This window comes from Acyrthosiphon pisum, chromosome A1 (genome assembly GCF_005508785.2).
Source record: "Acyrthosiphon pisum isolate AL4f chromosome A1, pea_aphid_22Mar2018_4r6ur, whole genome shotgun sequence".
NCBI lineage: Eukaryota > Metazoa > Arthropoda > Insecta > Hemiptera > Aphididae > Acyrthosiphon > Acyrthosiphon pisum.
This window is the reverse complement of record NC_042494.1, coordinates 124,892,550-124,916,845: the sequence shown is the minus strand read 5'-3', so window position 1 is coordinate 124,916,845 and position 24,296 is coordinate 124,892,550. Positions and strand designations below refer to the sequence as shown.

Genomic DNA, 24,296 nt, shown 5'->3' with positions numbered 1-24,296 from the left:
CTGTGCCTATATATGTATGCACGGCACACGTAGGTACACTGTATAAATAATCTACAATATAATATGTTTATATTATATATATATATATTACATAAAACACACGTATACCTTATACCTGCACTACTACTGCTGCTGCTGCGTATATTATGCCAATTAAAAAGTCTGTTATTTATGGCACGCGTGTAACAGTGGAACATGCAGTAACGAGTGTGGCGTATATAATATAATTATTATATTATATAACTGTTGAATAACCACCCGATGCGTTTAAACGGCTCAAAATCGTTCACATTTATATGTATTATTAGTAGGTGCTTATACCTGTATCTGTACCAATGTACCACAACTGTAACAATATAACATACTTACATACACCTTTGCACGTCTATAAATTGTACACAGAGCGGTTCCGGCCTCCTGGGTTTTCCATCATACACAAAAATCGAGAGGCTAGTCTCGTGCGATGGTAGAGAGTGAGGTAGTAAGCCCATTTTGAGTTTTGCGAATGCGGTACTTGCGGTAGGTAACTACTATATAAGAAGTACCTTTGATTAATCATTAATTGTTTATTGAAAAGACTTAATCAAATAAATTAAATTTGTTATTTTGCCGAAGAATAGATTTGCTCGCAGGACTTTTCATACCTTAAATCATTATTTGAGCTATTTATCGAGTTTTTCTAATGAAAGATGTGGCTAGTGTGGTTAACTAAGTCAAAGCTAAAACCGTAGCCAGGACAGGGAATGTAGTCATACCATTGATTACAAATACTTGTATAGGTAATACCTATACGCCGCAGTCGAAAACCTGAGAGAGTGCAAAATTAAATCCAACATTATAATTAATTATTTTTATAAATGGACTAAATGTTATAGCCTTGTACAAAATTTCTCCTAGTGTAGATATAGATAAGATTTAAATCGAATTCCTAAGGTAATTATTTGATTTCAGTTTTAATAATAATACTAATAATAATAATAATAATACTTGTGTAATGTAATCAATAATGTACCATTAATAGCTGTCTTATTATATCTGTCTGTCAAGCACAATGTTAACCAGAAGACTTGGTTCAACCTTCAACCATACATATTAGGGGTAGTTTTAGTAGTACTTTGTATCTATCTGCAATATTGGAGGGTTTTTTTTAATTTCACAGTACATTTTTGAATAATTAATAGGTAATAAAAAACTATCAACAAATTACAAAAAAACAGGGGGAATTAGATCCGTAACACCGAGATTTGATAAAACGAAATAGGATTTTTGTTTTAATACAGAAACGATTACTCGAAGACCTTTATTAGCATATCTTCTATGAATGTGATAATTTTCAAAATATTTTTTAATTTTTTTAACTGTAGGTTAAATTTTTCAAATTTTTTTTTATGTTGTTACAATAGTTTTTAACTAACATGAAATCATTATCTAAATGTGTACCTATGGAAAGCCCAGAAGCACTCTGTATATTTAAACCCGAATAGTGTGTGTGGTATAAAATCACTACATCGCCGTCGCCGTGACTGCAACATGATACATAATATAATATGTAACTGCACGTCTGCACTTGTGATAGTATAAAATATTTCTGTACACCGACCGATCGGCGAAACACGAACGGATAAGGCAGTTTGTGATTTGATCATTAGGATTCACCATTCTAATCAATTTTTTGTTAAATAATTATCTCGTTCAAGTATTATTATGAGCCGTTAAGGTGTTTAAAAATCATACTGTACTTATATAGATTCAAATAAAAATCTAGGATTGGACAAAAAATCATACATCTATTGCAAACGATAATATTATACATCAGTGGTTCTCAACCGGTGTGCCGCGAGAAATGTTATTAAATATTGAAAACAGTGTTTTCAGCGAAGTTTTTAAAGTTGTTATGGTTATCAAGTGCGTGAGTGTGCCGTGAAAACTTGTGATGTATAAAAGTGTGCCGTGAGCCAAAAAAGGTTGAGCACCACTGTTATATATATTGATTACTATTTTATAATTCAAAGGTTTTAGTCGTTTAAGGTAAACGCTGACAGACAATAAAATTCAAAATATTTGTTTTATTTTTCTGCAATTTATACAAATATTATGTTATTCATAAAATAACATTTTAATAGTATATAAAATCGCAAAAACAAGATAATATGAGAAAATGAGAAAGAGAGAAAAAATAGTGAAAGAGTAAGAGAGAGAGAGAGGAAGGGAAGAGAAATTTGAAGGGTGTGAGACAGAGGGATTGAAAGATAGAAACAAGTTTATAGCTGAGATAAATAGAGATAAAACAAAGACTAACCATATTTCATGTTTGTACATAATCTATACACATATTATTTTTTAATAAATATATGTACGTAAAAAAATAACATTCGTGACTAATTATGCGCGTACGACGATATTATATTATATATACATTGTAATATTACATTAAAGATCGTCGTTACGGTGAGAGTTGAACGCAAACGTATCATTATATACACATTAAGTTATTAGCATTTAAGTCGCGGGCGCTACACTGTGTTCGTTATTAAACAATAATAATATTATATATATTACATAATATAGGTACTATATAGTATATACACTTAATTATTATCACTGGAAATATTATGTAGGTATTTATAAACAATCAACAACTAATTAAAACACTTATGCAAAAAAAAGTCTATAATTACACTTAAACGTAAGATTAAAAAGAAAAATAATAACTTTAGGTTTGCACTAAACAATAATAATAATAATAATAATAATGATGATGATGATGATGATAATAATAATCATCTTAAAACGTCCGACATGATGTGATTTTCGCTAACGTGATAATATTAAATATTCGACAGCCGTGTAGTGGTAGTTTTTGGTAATCACGGTGCGTCATCTAATCGTCATCGGCTGAAATGGGTCGATATCAGCTGTTGTCGGTACGATGTTTAATATCACAAATTATAATATTAGAACGACTGCCGTAATCGATCGATCTGCGACGAAATCATCGGCAGTTACGATGACGTATCGTTGCGTATAGTGCATTAGTGCATTGGTGCATCGTCGTGGTGCAGGGCCGTAAAACTGCATTTTCGATAGACGTGCGCAGCGACTAGTTCTGAAAAAAAAATTTATACCAATGTTAATAATTATAAAACAAACTCGTTAATTATACAACAAAAAAAAAAAAATTACTATTTGGCTACACGCAGAGTTGCCAAATGACCGTTTGGATTTATTTCGCTAATTTATAACAGTTGGGTATAGGTATTTATTTTACGTAAATATTGTTGAATCGTCGATTCGTGTAATCGTGCCTATGCGTGCGCTTTGCACATTTGTTTTCTATGCCTACCATATTATTAATATACTACTTAGCACATAATATACCACACTATATCCAGACGATATCTTCTTGTAACCTTAATGTTTTTTTACATCTAGGTAATTATAATATGGTTACCGGACGTCCCGTACAAAATATTATGTATTATAATGTCTTCTTTGGGTGTACGATTGCCCGAGTTACCATACTTTTATAACAGTATAATAGTATATTTTTTAGAGATTGCCTACGATTGCACGTTTTTTGTAAAATACGATAGCGCTTGGGAACCTTTGATTTCATATTCCCTATGCTGTGTTACCAGATAGTATCGCGTGTTTACATAGTATATTATACGATTGCGCTCGTTAAATACGCATAAAAAACGAATATATTTCGCGTAGGTTATAATTCTGCTGGTAAATATCTCTTCGACGGCACAATGCCTCCGGTTCGCTTCACCCCAAATATCCATAGACTTGTTGTGAAAAAACTCATCGGCAAAGTGACAGGAAAAAAGCTTAAACTGGCAACATCGCAACATATTTACGAGCAAACGTAAGTACCTACATATATTATATTTCACTCTAAAAAATAAATAAATATACGTTATATTTTATACATAGTGCCACCGAAACATGCACAGCAATATTATGAAAAAGGTCGAATGCGCAAAGTCATAGGAACTTTACGGCCTTTTCAAAACTATTTTTCCTGTTGTCCTGATATCTCTCTTTGGGACAAGTCTCATAAGGGATTATGTTTTCTATATGGCCATACTTTTTGGTTTTGAAATCTAGTCTTATCGAGTATAAAAACGCTGGTTGGTGTAATATATATTATTTTTGTAATTTGTTGTGATAAAATACTCAAAAACACTTTTTTCTCATTCAACAAAAATCGCTCTGGTCTTTGGAAAAGGAGAGGAGGGTTACAAAAGTTATGATTTAGAATACAAATATTAAAACATATTCACTTCTCTCCCGACTCCCAATAAAGATCCGGCCAGTTGCCTATAATTTAGTCATAATCACTCATAAATCATAATTTAAAGTATTTTCCTGGAAAATGTAAGAAGTATCAGCTAGTCAACAGAAAATATGCATATTATTTTGTTAAGTGTCGTATTCTCAATTATGAAAACATGGCAACCCTAATATATTGCCCATTAATTTATAATCTAATTAGCGATCTTTATATTTTATTAATCGTGGCTGTTGATTCGTGTTTTGGAAAATGGCATACTATACTTTTTTTTCGAGAGCTAACGCCGTACGCTTATAATTTAATATTATAGGTACATAATATTATACATCATGTATATAATGTGATATATACACGACCAACTCGGCAGTAATATATATATAAAGTGGCGCGGCGTGTCTGGCGCGGGTGTATATATCATATTATATCCGACGAAATATTGCCAGGAAATTTACATATTTTCCTCGCATATGGTATCTTTCCGATAAGCATATTATGCGTACATAATATATAACGCAGTGGAAAATTAATATGTTTTGTTCTATACGCGGCGACCCGCAGAGTGTCTAGCGTTTTATTTTTTATTTTTTAATTAAAAAATAAATAAAATTTCACGTCGGTCGTGTGACTATATAGGTGAATAATTTCGGGTAATTAATCTCTCGAATGTGATGTACAAGCGCAGACCAAACGAGATATAATATACAGCCGACTGCGCGTATATTGCAGAGTAGGTATATAAACGGCCGACCGGTGACTGTTCCCACACGTATCCGTCGGGCGTGAAACGTATACATATATAGCTATTAGGTAAAATATTATGTTATGTAAATTCGCATTTTTTTCTTTAATTCGTTTTCTGACGCACGCTTTAACTTTTCGTGGACGAGATCTAAATCTAGTAATCTAGTAATCTAGTAGGTTTATATAACAATCGGTGTGATACAATTGGAAGCGTTTTACATTTTCGATTACCTATAAAAATATGTCAATATAAAATATGTGTATATAATACTAAATGCTCTTCGGGCGTATAATCATCAAATAAAATAAAATAAAATATATATACAATATATTGTACATTATGGTGAAATTGAGCACAGTGTTGGTGACGCGTTTTGACCCTTAAAAACAAACGATTAAAAATATTATGGCGATATAGTTACCATTTTTTTTAATCTGTATAATTTTATCAAACCATTTCTTATTATACAAAATATGTGATATTATATTTAAAAACACATACTTATATTATTAGGTGTTAATATGTTTGATATAAATAATAATATATGTACCTATATATAATATTCGTACAAAAATAAAATTGTATTTTATTGTGTAGACGGTAGACACAAGACAATAGACATTAATGCAATAAATAATTATTTTTCCTGATCAAATTTCCACCAAGATAAACGTACGTACTACATATGAGTTGGATAATATTGGTTTTAAAGGCATCCCCGGATAAAAAATGTATATTTGCGCTGTTTAATATAATAATGAACAATAATTATATACTATTCAATATTGCTCAACGCCATCAGCGGTAACCACTAACTAGCATACTAGCTCGCTTTTATTTTTTATTTTGTACCTGACCACCTCTCGAATTTTGTTTAACACATACTCAATAACTTACTACAATTAAAATGCGCGTATAATATCAAATATATCAGGGATGGGCAAACTGGCAACTGGCGGCCCACGTACCTTTTTTTATCTGGCCCGCGCTACATTTTCAAATTTTGTGTTTTCGTGTTTTGTAGTAATTATTTTAAAAATGTCCGCTAAAAAGCGTAAAAAATAAATGTTAGTAAATTTGAAGGACTTTTTTTTTTTTTGCTTTCTCCTATGCACTGCGGCCCGCTAGATTTTAAAGTACTTAAAAGTGGCCTGCTAGTTACTTTGAGTTGCCCATCCCTGAAATATATGAAGTACGATTACAAGCTGATAAAGGTGTATGTATACATAGTTATGAAATTAAATTTTATTTAGATATTTTGTATGAATGCACCAAAATCAATTACACCTAGAAAAGTACGCTGATTTCACACCGAAACACGTCATATTGTTAGGTTCATTTATAGGGTGTTCGATGATCCGTTTGTAATACGATATAGTCACGTGAGTGCATTCTATTTACTTAAGTCGCTTGAAAAAAACCCGCGGGCAATGCTAACAGCTAACGTGTGCTGCAGGCATCGACAACCCTCACACATACGTTTTTTTTTTCTATTAATTGACACCGTTAATAACACTCTGGAATAATATAATGCACTTATAATATTTTGGATGGCGTTCAATTGAAAAATGTGCTTAGGTAACATGCGGGCGACCGAAAACCATCCAAAACGATCGACAATAATTATTCTATATAATGTATGTGTGTGTCACGTGTGTGCTGCAAGTACTTGATACCGTTTAAATTAATATCATATTACTCCGGCCAACTGTTATTCTAGCAGGACGTGTCGAAGGCAATATTCGCGGCGCGTAGTCCAATAAATATAATATTTTAATCCACGACCCCTTTTTATATAATGTAATAATTTTTATTTATTTCCGTTTTTATAATTTCATTTTTTTTTTGTATATAGGTATGTACATATCGATGCAAATTTCACATTGCTCAACGGACATCAAATATATTGTGGGTATTTAATAATTATACAAAAGCGTATATATATTATTATTTGAATAATATTATATTATATATTGAAAACATATATATAACTATATTCCAAGCCTTTATTTATTAGTCTTTTCGATTCGATTCGTCACCAAAACACGTAGATAACTTTTATTTTTTCATCAATCGATACGCAATTTGTGCTATTGGGTTTTGCAACATCCATTATGTGTTTTAATCTATTTTTCTTAGAAATACACCACGGGGTACATAATACTTTTTTTTTCACTGAGTCATATTTATTTGGTATACATTGAATTGAAATTCAAAGATTTTTTTTAAAAAATATAATATGTTGCGTTCGTAAAAAATAATTATATAAATGATTATATAAACATATTTATTTCACATTTCTATTTTCAAATAGCACGTAGGTATGTATTCCATAAAAACTGTTATATTAATTCTCAAAATCTAATATTATCTTTTGCTACGTAATCATAATAACTCATTTTTTATAATTCGAACACCTAATCAATAAAATTATCATTTAATATTACTAAGAACAACGTCAAATTGCAATATACCCAACTACCATACACAAATATTTGAAAATTCAAAATATCAATGTTTATACAAATATTTTAAACAAAAATTGTTTGTGTTGAATATGTAAGAATGCGTCAATAACCATTACATAATGTGGAATCCAATATTTTTGAGTTATATACTATTAGAGTCGAAGAATAACGTATATAATTCCAAATATTACGACATGAAACTTTATTGACGGTATCAATTGAATAAGCCACGAAAGTATATACCTAGAGAGTATAAATAATGTTTTAAAATATGTAAATTAGTATTTTTGTTAAAATGATAAATATTATATTTTTTTAACATATCTATATTCTATATACTCTATATAGGTAAACTAATAAAAATTTTAAAAGCATCACTGTATAGAATATTTATTTAAAACAATAATACCTGTACAGTCTTATAATATAAAATTGTCTATAAGTATTATAGTCAGTCAATTCATCCGTATAGGTATAATATTATATGTATATGTATATTGTATATATATAATTAATTGAAAAGCAATAATGGGTGACAGTTTTGGGTAACGATGCACCGATATTTTAATAAAGTATTTAAAGTACCTAGTAGAAATTTCAATATTTAAAAAAATTTTAATTTCCTCTGCAGCTTTTGAAAAATTCGCAAGAAATCGAGCAATTAGAGATTTAACAACATTTTAACAATTTTTTAAAAGCATATTTTAATGTTACCTATCCAAATCCTGCATGAACTCCACTTTTTGTCATTAAACCTAAATTGTATAATATAGTGCCCGGGCCACTTATTATTATCTTAAAAAATATATATCGCAATCAATTAATTGTATATTTTGCAGGTTATAATTTTAGTAGATTGGTAAAAAGAAAAATATTATTCTATTAATCCGCAGAACTTTCTGTATACCATCATATTATTGCGTACCTATATGTATAATGTACACCAGCACGACAATCGAATAACGGGATACGCTACGCGCACGCAGATATAATATATGGAAAATAAAATGTCTATAGTTTTTCATCTTTTTATACATATATATATATATAGACATATAGTAACCGCCAAGGCATTATATCTGCATATTATAGTAGGAAGGTATATCAATTGCAGTCGTTATCTATCCCGCTCATACTCCGGCTGTATATAACGTCAATGTTTGTCCCGATTAATCCTTTCAAACAAAAACCACGTATGAACTTTATACGTATAAATATATAATATGTAGATTATATTATGTACGTATACACCTCGGATGTATATACACACACGTTATCAATTCCGTCATCGTCGCTCGCGTCGGTTGGTATATATATTCAGTATACAATATTATAACGCATGTAAGGGCGAACAAAATATTATAATATTGTGTCGAGTTTTTTTTTTCAATTTTCACGTGTCGGAGCTGGTTATATATTACGGGGGAAAAAAAAGTCGTAGGTCGAAAATTCCCGTTTGCCCCCCGAGTGTTTGTTTTTTTCCAAACTCAGATAACGATATTTATACAGAAAAAAAATAGACGTTTACGGCCGAGATGCGTGGAAGGGATAACGCGTCGCCGTCCGCGTCCTAAACGATTATGAATATTTTTTTTAATTTAAAACTTCCAAAGGTAGGAAAAAATAAACCATATAGCAGGTAACCTCTGTAGGAACAAGTATTATTTTGTATATTATATACCTATATATACCACAAATACACGAATGGATCTATACAGTTTTCGAGGGGGCACATGATATTGTACTCTTATCATATCAGCTCTATATAGATATATGTACTTACCTATTACATATATATGTAATAGGTAAGTACATGACGTACCAGCAGTGTTGCGGAGTAACTTTAGTTACAACTTACAAGTTACAGTAGCTTTTTTGGAAATTTAGTGGTATAATTTAAAAATAAATATTATTGTAAGTAAGTTTTTTATAACAAAATAACCAAATTACTATCTTTACTTTATTTTTTCAATACATTTTTAAAAAATATATAAGTAATAGCTAAAAGTAGGTTTTTCTTACAGCAACATTTTTTTTTTCTAATTTAACTTAAGCCCGGCGACTATATGGCCATTAGCTGTTGTGGGGGGTTATGAACCGTGGTTAGTATACGATTGGTACGGTATGGTGTTGTTACGATAGATAAGCAACATGTATTGGCAAGGTCTTAACTATTACGAACCCGGGTGGTCACCCATCCGGGAGCTGGTAGCTGCGGGCGTTACTTACTGTTAGTCGCATGGCGCGACTGGGAGCAGCCAACGTGCCAAGCCAAGCCACAAGTAACATTTTTGTAATAGCGACTAAATTGTATTGACAAGAAGTTTTATTTTTTTATAAATTGAATTTTGGAGAATATATTGTTATATTAAATCAATTTAAATATTGAGAATAACGCAAATTATCTATATCCTTGGGTTTTTAAACAAACATTTTATACAATTTCATATTGCCGCTTGTCATTATACTTATATAGATATAAAGTATTGGCAACATTATATTTTTTAAGCTCCAATGATATTTTCAAAAATAAAAAGCAACTTTCATTTCAATAAAGTTACTTTTTTGAACTCAAAAGCAATGTAACTTGACCAAAAAAGAAAAGAGCAACTATTGATATTAATATACTTAATTACAATTTTGAATGGTAATTTATTCATGATCTATATAATGATTACCAAAAATTGTGACTTCCCCAACACTGCGTACCTACCCATAACACTATATGACATATATTATATTACACAAAACAACAACTCACCTATTTTAATATTTCACGGTACACGCGCGAAACCGTTGGCACCGAGACCGGCAGTGCGGCGGCGTGCGATCGTCGTCGTCGGCTGCGGCGGCGGCGGCGAGTCGCGGGCGGCGCGTGCCGGGCGTAATATCAGACGTAGTCGGACGGCAGCGAGTTCTGCCGCTGATGGTTATGATTATTGTGATAGGGGTCGATTGGTTCGTACATGTCCGAGTAGTAGGCGCTGCTGTGCTGGTCGAACGCGTAACCAGCGTTGTGGTAAGCGGGCGTCGGCACCCGGTCCAGCTCGGTGTACAGCACGTCGTCGGCAGCCGACAGCGGCGGTGGTGACATGTTGTGCGGCCCGTCATCCTGGCCTCCACCGATGACGGACGCGTACACCACCACCGGTATGGCAGCGGCCGCTTCTTCGACCGTGTAATGGTTGGCCCGAACGGCGTTCTGATTGGACGGCACGGCGTCCGGCGGCAGCACGGCACCGCGTTTCCGACGGAACCACCGGAACCAATCGCCCGGGTTCACGGACAGTTGATGCCCGACGCCACCGCCACCGACACCGCCGTCGTCACCCCCGCCGATCATGCCTCCGATGAGGCCCCCACCGACTCCCCCGCCGCCACCACCGCCACCGCCGATGCCGTTACGGACGCCACCGCCACCCGACGGCCGTCCCGGTCCGGTGTGCTTGATGGACGACGTGCCGTCCGGGCCGCCAGACCGCCGGACAATTGGGCCGGCGCGACGGTTATTCAGCTGGTTGTTCAGGTGGTTCATGTGGTTCAAGTGGTTCAGGTGGTGGTGGTCCCCCGCCGCTATCTGGGCGATCTGCCGCTGGTGGTGGTGCAACTGCTGATGGTGGTGATGATGGTGCACCCGGTCCGTGGGCGGATCGAACGACACCAAACATTCTGCACACACAACAAAATAACGACATATAATTACTAGGTATGTACACCTGATATTATTATTGGGTATAACAGTTCAAATAATGTATATTATATTATACATCTAACATATTAATATAATATGCCCACAAGATACGAAAAACCGAAAGAAAATAATAACAGTCAAATAATAAAAAAAAAATTTAGACGTCTACTCGTTTGGATTCGATGAAACGTATTTTATGTATAGATGATTGGAAAAAAGTAACCCAAAAATTGTCAACATTCATATACTACAAGTTTTATTGTGTTCGAAAAATATGTAATATTATATATTTGAACATTCTTTAAAAAGCAGCAAGAAACACGATTTAGCCACGCGCTCGACCTCCTAATAAGCGTTAAACCTACGAAATTATTCATACGGGGTCACCCCCCCCCCCCCCATACCCCGTGCATTACACGTGCAGCCCCGAAAACCTGCAAATTAACATTTTATTTTATTGTATTTTTTTTAACGAAAATACGTTACGAGTCTTGTTTTACGATTTTGTTTATTTCGTATTTACTATGGTGTTTATATATGTTCGTATTTTTCATTTTACAGCACACTATAATATATATGTGTAAACAATGTACGCATAAACGATGCACATATAGGTGAGTTTTGGAGCGACGTCATGTACAGCCATACCAGGTATTTATATTCGTATAATATTATGATATCGTTTTATATTTATGAAGTAGGAATTCGTTTTTTAAAATCTCTCTGTTTTAGCGTACATCACGTAGGTACTGCAGAAATACGCGTACATATATTATTATATTTAATATTATAATATAATATGACGGAAGTAGAATACAAAGCTGGCCGAGCTTGCGTCATTTATTTGCTTAGATACTGTAAAAAGTATTTATTAAAATAATATATTTTATACTGAAGAGTTGAATTTTGAATATTTTTTTTTCAAAAATAAGATTCACATTGATATACGCGGTATAACTATATGCACCGCCCAAATAAAACGAAAAATATGGATACCTACTGAATACATATTAATATATTATAGACAGAAATCAACAAGTTAATGTACAAGAATATAATATTGGAAAAGAACCAATATTTAAATAATCTTTACTCTTTAGGTACTTAAATAATAAACCAGATATGTTTGAGAGACTGCAGAAGTTAATTCATTTAAAGTATAATGTCTATATTATTATTCCCATCAAAACACGTTTTATATTTAACGCGAGTTGTAAGTTACACACAAAATTACTTTTCTTTTACGATCGTAATATTTAATGAGGTGTAAATTAAAATATTTCCGAAACAGAAAAAAAATGATTTATACTCGGTTATAATTAATTATTTAATGAAATAACGACGTTAAACAATATATACGTATATAAATAATATATTGACAACGAATTAATTAATGTCAATATCATAACACGTTCGTTAAGTATATTATCCGTTGACATTATTAATAATTTGTAGAGTAAATGACTGTATTATATTATTATATAAGAAAATATTTGCATTACCTATATTAAAACGTGCGAGTATAAAAAAATTAGAATATAATGTACTGGAGAACGTTGTACATAAATTATTTGTGGAAAAGTAAATGAAAAAGCTTTTTATGTTATTAATATATTTTCCAGCAAGTACATGATATTATTTTAGTTAAAAGTTATTGTTCTGTACTCAAGCCGTAATAGCCGTTATAATATACAAAGATAGTCAAAGCCTGTAGGTGGTGGTACTCGGTTATAATGCAGAATGCTACAAATATCATTATATATAAACTAGGTACCTACATTGTATGGGTTACGAGTTACATGCATACAATATATTATAATATTGTATTAATACTATTTTTTTTATACGTTGTTGTACAAAAATCATGTCGATATTATATATAGTTTATACACCGTGAAAAGTTGTTAGCGTTCCAAATTTCGATCGTATAAATCCTGAGTTTTTTGGCTTCAGTTTAATACACACACGGTAATTTTGAAATATATATTAATATTAGAAGACCAAAAGTTTACGACCGTAATATTTTACACACGTAGAATAATGTAGACGTTGTAATATCATATACCATGCGCATTTCGCAGCAATATGTAGGGAAACGGAAATTGTTTTCGTGATATTGTTATCCGAACGAACGGTTATAAATTATAATAATATATACAAGGTGATTCTTTCAACAGTTAACACTAACTAAACGCTAAACAGTCATTTTCTCGGTAATTTGTTTTTGAAAAAAAATGTTTGCGCTTATCTAACATTGGAATGCTTATAAGTTATAATTTATTGACTATACTGGTTCCTAATTTAGTTTTAATTTTTTATGCATTGACAATATTTGGCTTTGAAATATAAAAAAATTAATATTTATTTATTTTTTGTTTAAAACACCAATACAAATTTAAATATGATAGCAAAAAAAAAAAAAAAATATTAAAAAAATATATTTATTTTTTCTGAAATATGATGTTGTAATGACTTCAAATTATGTAAAAAGATAAAAGTAAAAACCCATAATATGACCAAGAAAATGAGAGTTTGGTGATAAAAGAATCATTCTGTATAATATACTGTGTGTTATAACAATGCATGCAACATAAGTATATATTATTGTACAGGTGTATTATAGGTACCTATGTGGCTATGTATATGTGTACGCGGACGGAAAGACTGTCGTCTGTATTGTAAAAGGGAAAAACGTAGATGTATTAAATAGCAGCAGCGGCAGCAGTGCGCCTTGGAACCGTCCGACTGACATCCGATTGAGAACATAAATTTAGAATAAGCGAAAAAAGGAAACGGCCCGAGTGGTACGCAGAGAATATATACTGTCCATTATTATCTCTCCATCGCGGCGATACGCGCAGCAGCTAGCTAACGTATTAATTTATACTCGAGTTGGTATTGTTCTGTCAGCGGACTAAATAAAAAATGTGTTTGGGATACCTATATATACTCATATATACCTACACACTCGCATACATATAATATATAATATATTATATGCTCGTTTCCACAACTCCTAGGATGCACATTATATATATACCTATACTAGTATATATATATATGTATTTATCTACGACACGACGTCTATGCACCAAGCTATAGTGTGTATAGATATACCTATACATATTATATACATTTTCACCGGGTATACGCGTTTCTGTGCAGTTGTCGCCACCGACTCTGTCCCGTACGTATTAAAATATATCATCGCATGCGACCTCGTTATACATAATATTATATATGATAATGATAATATTATTATAATGTGCGACCGCGTTCCGAGCGTATACCTATACGCTATATAAAATATATATAAGTATGTTAAATGACGTGCGTGATATTTAACTCGCAGCGATAGATCATATATAATAATACGTAATATGTATATAATATATCCGTAAACTCGCAACTCGGGCATATGGATAGTATATATACGACGATAAATATATTATAATATAGTGTGCGGGACGCGAGTTCAATTCTTCAAAATTTTCTCACACGACCTATCGGCGTGGAGAACAGATATTATAATATACGACGAGGAGTGTATTATATACCTATAATAAACGCATCGGACAAAAGTTTTATGCGTCCGCCGCCGCCGCCACCGAACGGAATATAAATTATACCGCAGCGTGTACAATATATAATATTATAATATACTCTTACACGGGTATACCTATCGTTATTTAATATTTATTATTATATTGTGTAGGTATATTATATAGTGGGTACATGTGCGTCCATACCGCGATAATGTACATAATAATATTATAATAAACACGAAACGAAATAATTCTGATAATTTTTTCTCCCTTTACCCCCGCATCACGATATGTTATTATAACGCGCAATGGCGTGTTGATCCCAAACGTGTTTTTTTTATTTCGTTTCCACTCGCCAGTGCGCGCGCGTTGCATAACATCACACGCTAACACAATAGTTTTTTTTACATAATATATATTATTATTATAGCTGGAAATCGTAAAAATGTACTACATAAAACCTTGTTTGGGTTAGTTAAAATTTGACGATCACGTACAATATAAATGTATTAGTTTCCTCGTTTTCGTCGTCGTTGTTGTTTGTTGTTGTTTTATAGCCAATATAATCGCATTCTGCAGTTTGTTCGAGTCCGCTGAGTATAAAATAAATATAAGTTTCTACCTGTGTATATATTATTATTATATACAGTATTTTATAGGTGGTATAAGCTACCTATATAAACGCTAACCCTTTATTAGGTACAGCTTACGCGCGTTTTACCTCGACACTTATTATGTCATGTATAATATAAATACGGTATATAGGTACCTAACTTAGCTTACTATAGGTACCTACGCGCGTATTGGCGGAATTAAGCATTTTGTGGTGGAAACGATTTTCTGAGAATTATTATACAGAGAGAGTGTGTTATGCGCACTCGAATCGTTATTATTATTTTGTTTGCGAGATTATATATGTGCACACTGAGGTTATACAAACACACTATTTATGCATAACGCACTGCTGACTGCTGCCGTAATACTGCACACACATTATGGAATTTTTACCTCGCAGATGGAGTAAATTAAAGAAAAAACGCAGTGTCAATAATAAAAACCATAATTCCACCAGATGTTCCCTCCCATCGAGTATATATATTCTGGGAAAAAAAAATATATAAGACGACCCCATGTTTTCCTCGAACGGCGGGCGGCATCGCGGCGACCAGTGTTCAAAGAATATAATACCATGTCGACCGTGTTATAACTTCTAATTAAAACATCCAACACGATGAACCAACCGCGTACGGTTATAAAATATTTTTATTTATTCAGGATTTATAAGCTACTTATAATGACTTTTCAAAGTGGCAATTGTGCCCTGGTATGATTTAGTGCTATGTACTGATATTATAAAACAAATATTGACCTACCCGCGAGCTCTCAAAGTATATTATACAGTAACATTTAACTCTGAGAGAAAATTGAAAAACTATATCATTATATAAAGGCAACTTTATTCACCCTCCAGTGTATGCGGCCCGGCTAGAAACGTTAAATACAAATAGGCACAATTTTTTTTACATTATAATCAAATAGATATATCCCACGCGCTTTGCTTGGAAAAGCCTCAAATTTTGCACAAACATATTTTCACCACCAGCTGGTGTCACATCAAAGGACTCGTTTTAAATTCTCTTATTAATTAAAAATAATTACATAATAAATAATAGTATAGTAATTTGTAATCTCGGAAAGGTTCGTTAATAATCAGTAGTTGTATCCTATAAAAAGTGGTAGGATTTTAATTTTATTAATACGAAAATAAATAAACAGGTTAAAAAAAATAAACTGGTAGAATAAAACGCAAATCAAATTTCAAAAGAAATTCGAACGGACGAGCACGTGTGAGTAGGTACCTAAGTATACAAACGAGTTGGTGACGACATATATTATACAATACATTATACATTATAATGGCATATTTTATATATATTAAACATGTTATACACCCAATAATGCGTCTAACTCACCTGGCCGAGATGGCGCTGTGCGTCCGGAAAGTCGTCTGAAACAGAAAAAAAAAAAAATTGTATTATTTTAAGGAATCTATATATATATATATATATACCAAGTTTTTTTAATGAAATACACGCACTATATGCGATAATATTAATATTATATTATACGTTTAATCGTCAAATTATACGATCTCCAGACACTCGATTATGAGCGTTTTTCTTTTGCGTGGGAGACGGATCTCAGATCTACGATCGCAATCGCGTATTTAACGTGTCGGTTTCACATAATATATTATTAATTATTAATAATATAATTTTATGTTATGGTGTATTGCTATACCGCTGCAGCAGTGTTTTTTACGGAGGAGGATGCATCGCAATCGTCGTATCCATACCGTATATGATACTATATATAATGTAATATATTGTATACACGAATATTATAATAGTATAGATCATTCGACGACGGATTTATTATGTCCTAACCCGATGGTTTAACGTCGTTTTAATTGGTCGTGTGTGTGTGTTTAGATCTAAACGAATGATTTAATATATCTGGTCTGTGCGCCAGTCTTTTAAAAACCCATTTCTGCCGTACATTATAATAATATATGCATTCGCCGACGACGGTCCCGCATCATTATAAAAACATTACCGTTCGTCATCAGTCGGCGTGCAATTATTATTATTATTATTAAACGCGTCCTGCAGGAATCGTTATTATTATTATAATTCCGTCCGGCCACGTCGAGATTTTTTCGGGAAGTCATATTCCTCCCCGCCTTTGACGTTTCCGACCGGTTTTATACAAATTTTCTCCGAAAATCCATTCGCCCGAAACGAACTTTTTCGTCGGGTAGTATTAAACGTATACGTCATGTCAGCCATGACCACGCCCCGCCGCCGTCGCCGCTGACGGTATACGTTGGTGTTTTTATTACGACGTTTCAGTGTTTCACAAAAAGAAATAATTAGCCAAGTCTGCGAGCGACTATAATATAAGTTATAATACTGCTTTTATATTATATGTACAACGGACGTCTCGTGACATTTTTATTCGAAACAACTGTGGGGCAGTGCGGTACTCCGCGAACATCAGGCTACTCCACGCGTAAAAATCGCGGTGAATATTGTTAAAAATATGTTTGCAGAGCTCACGATAAGCGTAAAACGCGCGAGATTTTATTTTTACTGCAAAAGTTTTATGTACTAAATCCTCTAATACGCGCACGCGTTTTTTTTTACGAGACGTCTGGTAGAGTTTAATTAATGCCTGGGCAGTAGAGTTGACGTTTTACCTCCATAAAATTTGATAAACGTTAAAAACATATAATCTTGTGCCGGTATATTAAAATGATATAACGCGCGCCGGGAGAGTAAAAAAAAAACATTGCAAAATGCGACAGACAACTATCAGCTATATAGGTAACTATAATATATGTACATTTCTGCGGGGCATGACAACATGACTTTTTTTATGTAGTCCGAACTGCGTGGTTCATAATTTTGTAGTCGTCGCTAAAAGTTGTTATATTGCGGTATTTAAAACCCAAAGTTTGTTCCTTTGTGATAAAAATCTAAATAATTATTATTGAAATTTTTCGAACTCGTAAATACTATGAGCTCGAAATGAAAAAAGAATAGCATCTCATTCTATAAATTTAATGTTATATATTTAATTTTAAAAACAACAAAAAATTATTTAATTTATTCCATTTAATTTCTATTATAGGTAAATGTGCACTAGTCAATTAATACCTACGTAGGTAAGTATGCAATACGTATATATACAAACAAATCGTTATTTTTCAATTAATTTTAGCATTATATAGATGACATTTCAAATGCTCATGTATTGCGGGTTGTAGAAAGATTTAACGGCTAATTAAAATGTAATGCATCCATCGTACATCACGGATCACTTGTATTACACTATAATATATTTTATGTTTATGCTTCGAACGTTAAAAGATTTAAAGAGCTATTAAACCAGACATTATAGTAAATATTAGTTTATGGGTTATGACGTTGAGTATCAAATGGTATATATTTTAATGGTATAAAATGGTGTTGATACTAAATTATATAATTATTTGAAATGTATTAAATGTATTTTTGCGAACGGCGTTCGGCATTTCTGCTTCAACCACAACATATTATGCGTACGAATTAACATTTTGTTGTTTTGAAATGTTTAATAAAACGGAAAGATATTTACATATTATAATTTCGTGTGTTTGGACTTCAAAATATTGTTCACTCAGCCAATGAGGCATTAACCACAAAGGGGCTTGATACATGCTTTTCATATCTGACGTGCACATATGCCATTTGGCACAACAATGCGAAGGATTTTTTTCGCGATAAACCTTGATTTTTTTTTTATTTTCAACCACCCATGAAGTCGGTATTTTTTATGGCCTTCGTTTTGGATTTTATATAAGATATGTTGCTCGACCGCGTGTCTCTCGTATATATGTAATATATAGGTTGTCATTAATTCTCATGCCCGCTAATCGTTTTCAAAATTGTTTGTATACCTACCCATTGGCTATTATAAGGACGGACAGTTATGTATTAATACACCTATACAAATCTGCAGAATTTTGTGTGTCGGGAATGACATTAATTTGTAGATAGATAGGTAAGTGCCTCTTAAGCTGTATATAATATGTACAAACTACATATATTGGCCTTTAGCTATATTATTACAGTTCATCCTTTATAAGTTATCGGATGTATAACGAATACATTTTATCGTTAATGGTTTGCTGCAATGTTGTTAAAAACGCTATTGACATTTCTAACATCGTTTTTCTTTAAGAACTGTCGCTACTATACGCGCGTGGGCTTTTCTCGCATACACTATATATACTAAAGGGGTTTTTGAACTTTTCTTTCCATTTATATTTTATATATCCAACAAGCTCCAACAAGTTTCCACCCGCTTTCTTACATCATCGTGAGTAAATTATAATCAGCAATTGTATACATATAGACTATAGAGGTATATTATCTTTTCAGACTATCTCGACTATTTAAATTTTTGATTTGATTTCTTTGTGATGAGTCATATTATACTTTCAGTGATTACTGATTTGTCATTAATTTCGCCACGCAATGTGAATCACTAATATAATACATAATATTTAGAGTTAGAATTTTTTAACCTTATAAAATACTAGGTAAGCAAAAGCATAAAAAATCTAATAATAAAAGCACATAAAATTATTTCGAAAAAAATTATTTTAAAACGTTAAATATATTTCATTTTTTGAATTTTATATAGTACTAGCTGATCCCGTGCACTTCGTTTCCCGGCAACCAATAATTATTATTATAATAGCTTCAAAACCCATGGCAACCATTTAAAAACAAAAATTTCCATCGGAAATCTCAAAATTCCTGTTTGAGCACCTCCCGGGGTTGGTTCTCTCCCTTTTTAAATTAGCCTATCTTCTGCTCAGAGGTATAATCTATCTATATATATATATAAATATCTGATCCCGTTCACTTCGTTGCCCATTAAAATTGCCAACTCTATATGAATAATAATTCTACATATCACCATGGCAACCATTTATATACAAAACATTTTATCGGAAATTTCAAAATAATATATAATTGGTTGCCATGGTAATACGGAGACACACACCGACGAAAATCTCAAAATAATATATAATTGGTTGCCATGGTAATATGGAGACACACACTGACACACATACATTCATTTTTATATATATAGATAATATATGACGTATATTGTAGACTGTAGTATATCAGGGATGGGCAACTCAATGCTAATAGAGTGCCAATTTTAAAAGTACGAACATTTAGCGGGATTGAGATCATAGAAAGTAAAAAAAAGCTATATGTTAATTATGCCCCTATAAATATTATTTACATTTAATACCTAGTTCAATACTAAATAAGAATTCATATCTACGTTTTACGATATACATTATATCGATTTTAATAATTTTATAAATATAATTTAAAAAAAATACAGAAAAACCCTAAAATTTTAAATTTTTATAAACTAATTTAAAATGTAGCACGGTCCAGTTAAAAATGGTACGCGAGCCACCAGTTTAGTTTCCCATCCCTGCAGTATATGATCCCCAAAGTACCAACTCGATCAATGCAATTTCTTACTGTAATTTACCCAAAAAGTTGAAGATTGGAAAAATGCTCTGCGATATAACGCGGGGACAAATACAAAAACACACAGATCCTTATAAAATAATCCCTTTAATCAGAATATAAAATAAAATAGCTAAAAAAGCGAAATTTATATATATGTGTACATATCAGCTAATAGTATATCTATAGCTACTATATAATATAATATTATTATGCTTATATATAATACTTTAACAAATAATAGGTAGGTACCTGCCCCTTGTGCGGTTTAAAAGTACATGTTTAAGCATCAGTTAATTTAAATTGGTCACGTAAAAGTCACGTGTAACGTAAATTTCCGTGTTTATCTGCTTATCACGATAATTTTTTTGTTTTAAAAAAATATTACAAGCAATATTTAAAGACGTCCACCTCAGTTCTTAAAATATAATCTACCTGTACTTAATTTGCATAATATGGGCTTAGAAAAAATAATTATTCTGAGAAAAGCGAGAAAATTGTGTTTAAACTTTTTTATAAGGTTTTGCCGTTGTTACCTATACATATTACCTAATTTATTTCATTTTCATTTAATATTTTTTCTTGTGTCATTTTAAATAAATATGAAAACATATCAGACGTAGCTACCTATACTTTTTTTACTCTATTTTCCCAAAGTTGAACTTTGTTAAGAGATATTCAACGTATCTTTCAATGTACTTAAAAAATGTTGTGATTAATTTTACCTTTTTAACTGGTGATCTTATTTGAAGACAATCAATAGGAGCAATACATTTATCATCATTTCAAGAACTACACAAGCCACAAGCGTAGTAAACATATAGACACAAAACATCATTTTGTTCGTGAAAAGGTGAAGGAAGGACTCATTGAACTAAAATATATTCTAACGTCAAATCAATTAGCAGATTTATTAACTAAAGGCCTAGGAAACGAACAATTCAAGCGATTATTGAAAATGATCATTGAATGAAAGAATTGTTGTTATTATTATTATTATTATTCAATTAATACTTGTTTAAAAAAAAAAAAAATGTATAATTCATATAATATATTATACATTGTTTGTTAAATTATATTAATGTACTATGCTTTAATCGAGGGAAAGTAGGTATTGATAATATAATGATTGTTATTCGATTAACAGCTGTCAATAATTATATATATTTTGAGGTTATGTTTTTTTGTGCCTCAGTCTGTGTAATGCTTCTCTCAACTTAATAAAAATGTGTTCGATACTAAAATAGTGTAATTACTTAATACTTTTCCTTTAGTGATGGTTTTGATTCATTATTTCATATTCATTAACACTTGAATCAGAATAGTTTATAAATGCAAAAGATGAATTAAGTTATGCTGGAGTGGTGGAGTCTCTTTTGAAAAAATGCGTCAACGATGTTTGTTTGTTCATTACGATTTACGACTATGTTTGATTGTTGAACACTACGTACATTTCATAATAATATACAAGCATACAATTTACTTCGCCTGCAGGTACGGCGTACCTACTACGTAGGTACATCTGACTGAACTACGATAAAAAACCTACAGTAATCATTTATCCTTAAATCTACCTATATTTAGAAGTATATTTTCCCCCGAAAATAAATTGTTCGTTTTTATCAGCCATCCCAAAAATGATCAACGGCTATGATGATAATTACAAAATTAACTTGCTATAAAAAATATTTATTTATTCCATGGATTTTGGGTAGTTCTAAGGTTTGCCCGATTTCGACTTTTTCCCGTAACATATATGCATAAATAATAAAATAAATAAATAAATCAATAGCTCGATCACTGCACATTCGCATGCGTATTCATCAAAGTTATAAATTATTTTATCTTATATAAAGTACATAAATTATTATGTAAAATCGAATAGTTGTGCATCACGGACTTCGTCGGATTTCACCCCTGTGCGATTTATCAGTACTTACATATTAGCATAGCATTATAATATTATATACGCCTGCGTATATAAATGCAAAAATGTGTATACCATACTAATATATATGGTGTATATACATACATATTTTACGGTACCAAGTCAAATTACCAAGTCAAATCTGATAATATAATAACCACGTATAATATATTGCTCATTATTATTACTATTATATTATATAGATGTGTATATTATAATGTATACGAATAGCCGAATATAGCAGATTACGTAGCTGCAGCGGGAATCGAATAGTTAAAAATCGATGGGTTCGTTATAGGAATGTATGTGTATATATAATAATATAATATCATAATCTCGTTTTTTCGGTCGGGATAATTACTACAAACGCGCCATACTATACATATATTATTATTACTATTATTATTATTATTATTATTTATGTGCAGATCGGGTACGAAACGCGCGCGCGTATACCTGTAATATAATATATAATAATATAACGATTATTATTATAAAGCCCTCGAGTGAAATGTGGGCGTACCTCTCCGTATCTATATAATAAACGAAATAAAAAATATAATAATACTTAATAAAAACGGACCTGCCACCTGTTATAAACGTCGACGACGCGGTATTTTACGCACGCGCGTGTATGTGTGTGTTTGTGTGCCGTCAGTATGACGGCGATCGTATATTATGTGTATGTTATTATATTTAGGAAATCGTAGGTACCATCATATACAGCAGGTACGACGCGACCACTGTTTTCGGGCAAAATCCGGCCACAGACGGTCCGGCGAAATATTATTATATGTATAACTCGGAAAAAAATCAAATAAAACGGGTCTTCGCCTCGTATACAGTATCATTACGATGATCGGACATGGTATTATTATGGTATTATCATACCCCGGACCGAGTGCGACAAATTAACGAGTGGCTAATATACCAGGGCGCGTATAGGTACGTGTAAAAATATCAGCGGCGGCGCGGACGTCCCGGGCTCGCGCGCGCGTTCGAAACGATGTTGCGCGTCGTGTAATTATATACGCGAACACGCTGCGCTGCAGCGCGCAATATATATTAAACCGTATATACATACATAATATTATATAGGTACTGCCTACCTCGCACATGCTTGTAAGCCGCGTACGTCGTGTAAAGTCTGCTTGTGCGCGCGTCCGCTGAAGTACGCCGTACGTATTAAATATTATTATATCATGACGTGCGGTGTGCTTCATTTATTTTATTATGACCGCGCCGGCGACCGCTTGCAGTAGGTATGTGTGCACCGGCGCGGCGTACCAGCATTACGCGCGTAGGCGAAGTCGCATTAGCGCGCACTGACGTTTTACAATATTGTATTATACATGCTTATAGATACGTGTGCAGCGTGTGTCGCGTGTGGGCAAGTATCACATAGACATATATTTTATACACATATATCGCACGAACATAATATAAGGTACGCAACGAATACATAAACTCGACGACGTGTGTGTGTGTGTGTGTGTGTGTGTGTGTGTGGTGTGTGGTG

The 24,296-nt window shown here is 32.5% G+C and overlaps 1 protein-coding gene across 2 annotated transcripts in view; it reads right to left on the bottom strand.

Annotated features, from left to right (window-relative positions):
- Window positions 1-2,295: 2,295 nt before the first annotated feature.
- LOC100574872 overlaps window positions 2,296-24,296 on the bottom strand; it is a 77,117-nt gene continuing 55,116 nt past the window's right edge. For both annotated transcript variants that reach the window (XM_003241437.4, XM_003241438.3), the window contains 3 exons: window positions 16,720-16,754; window positions 10,272-11,179; window positions 2,296-3,106 (listed from right to left, as the gene is read on the bottom strand). In XM_003241437.4, the coding sequence (XP_003241485.1) occupies window positions 10,401-11,179; window positions 16,720-16,754 (814 nt within the window). In that variant the 3' untranslated portion in view covers window positions 2,296-3,106; window positions 10,272-10,400. The remainder of the gene's footprint in view (window positions 3,107-10,271; window positions 11,180-16,719; window positions 16,755-24,296) is intronic.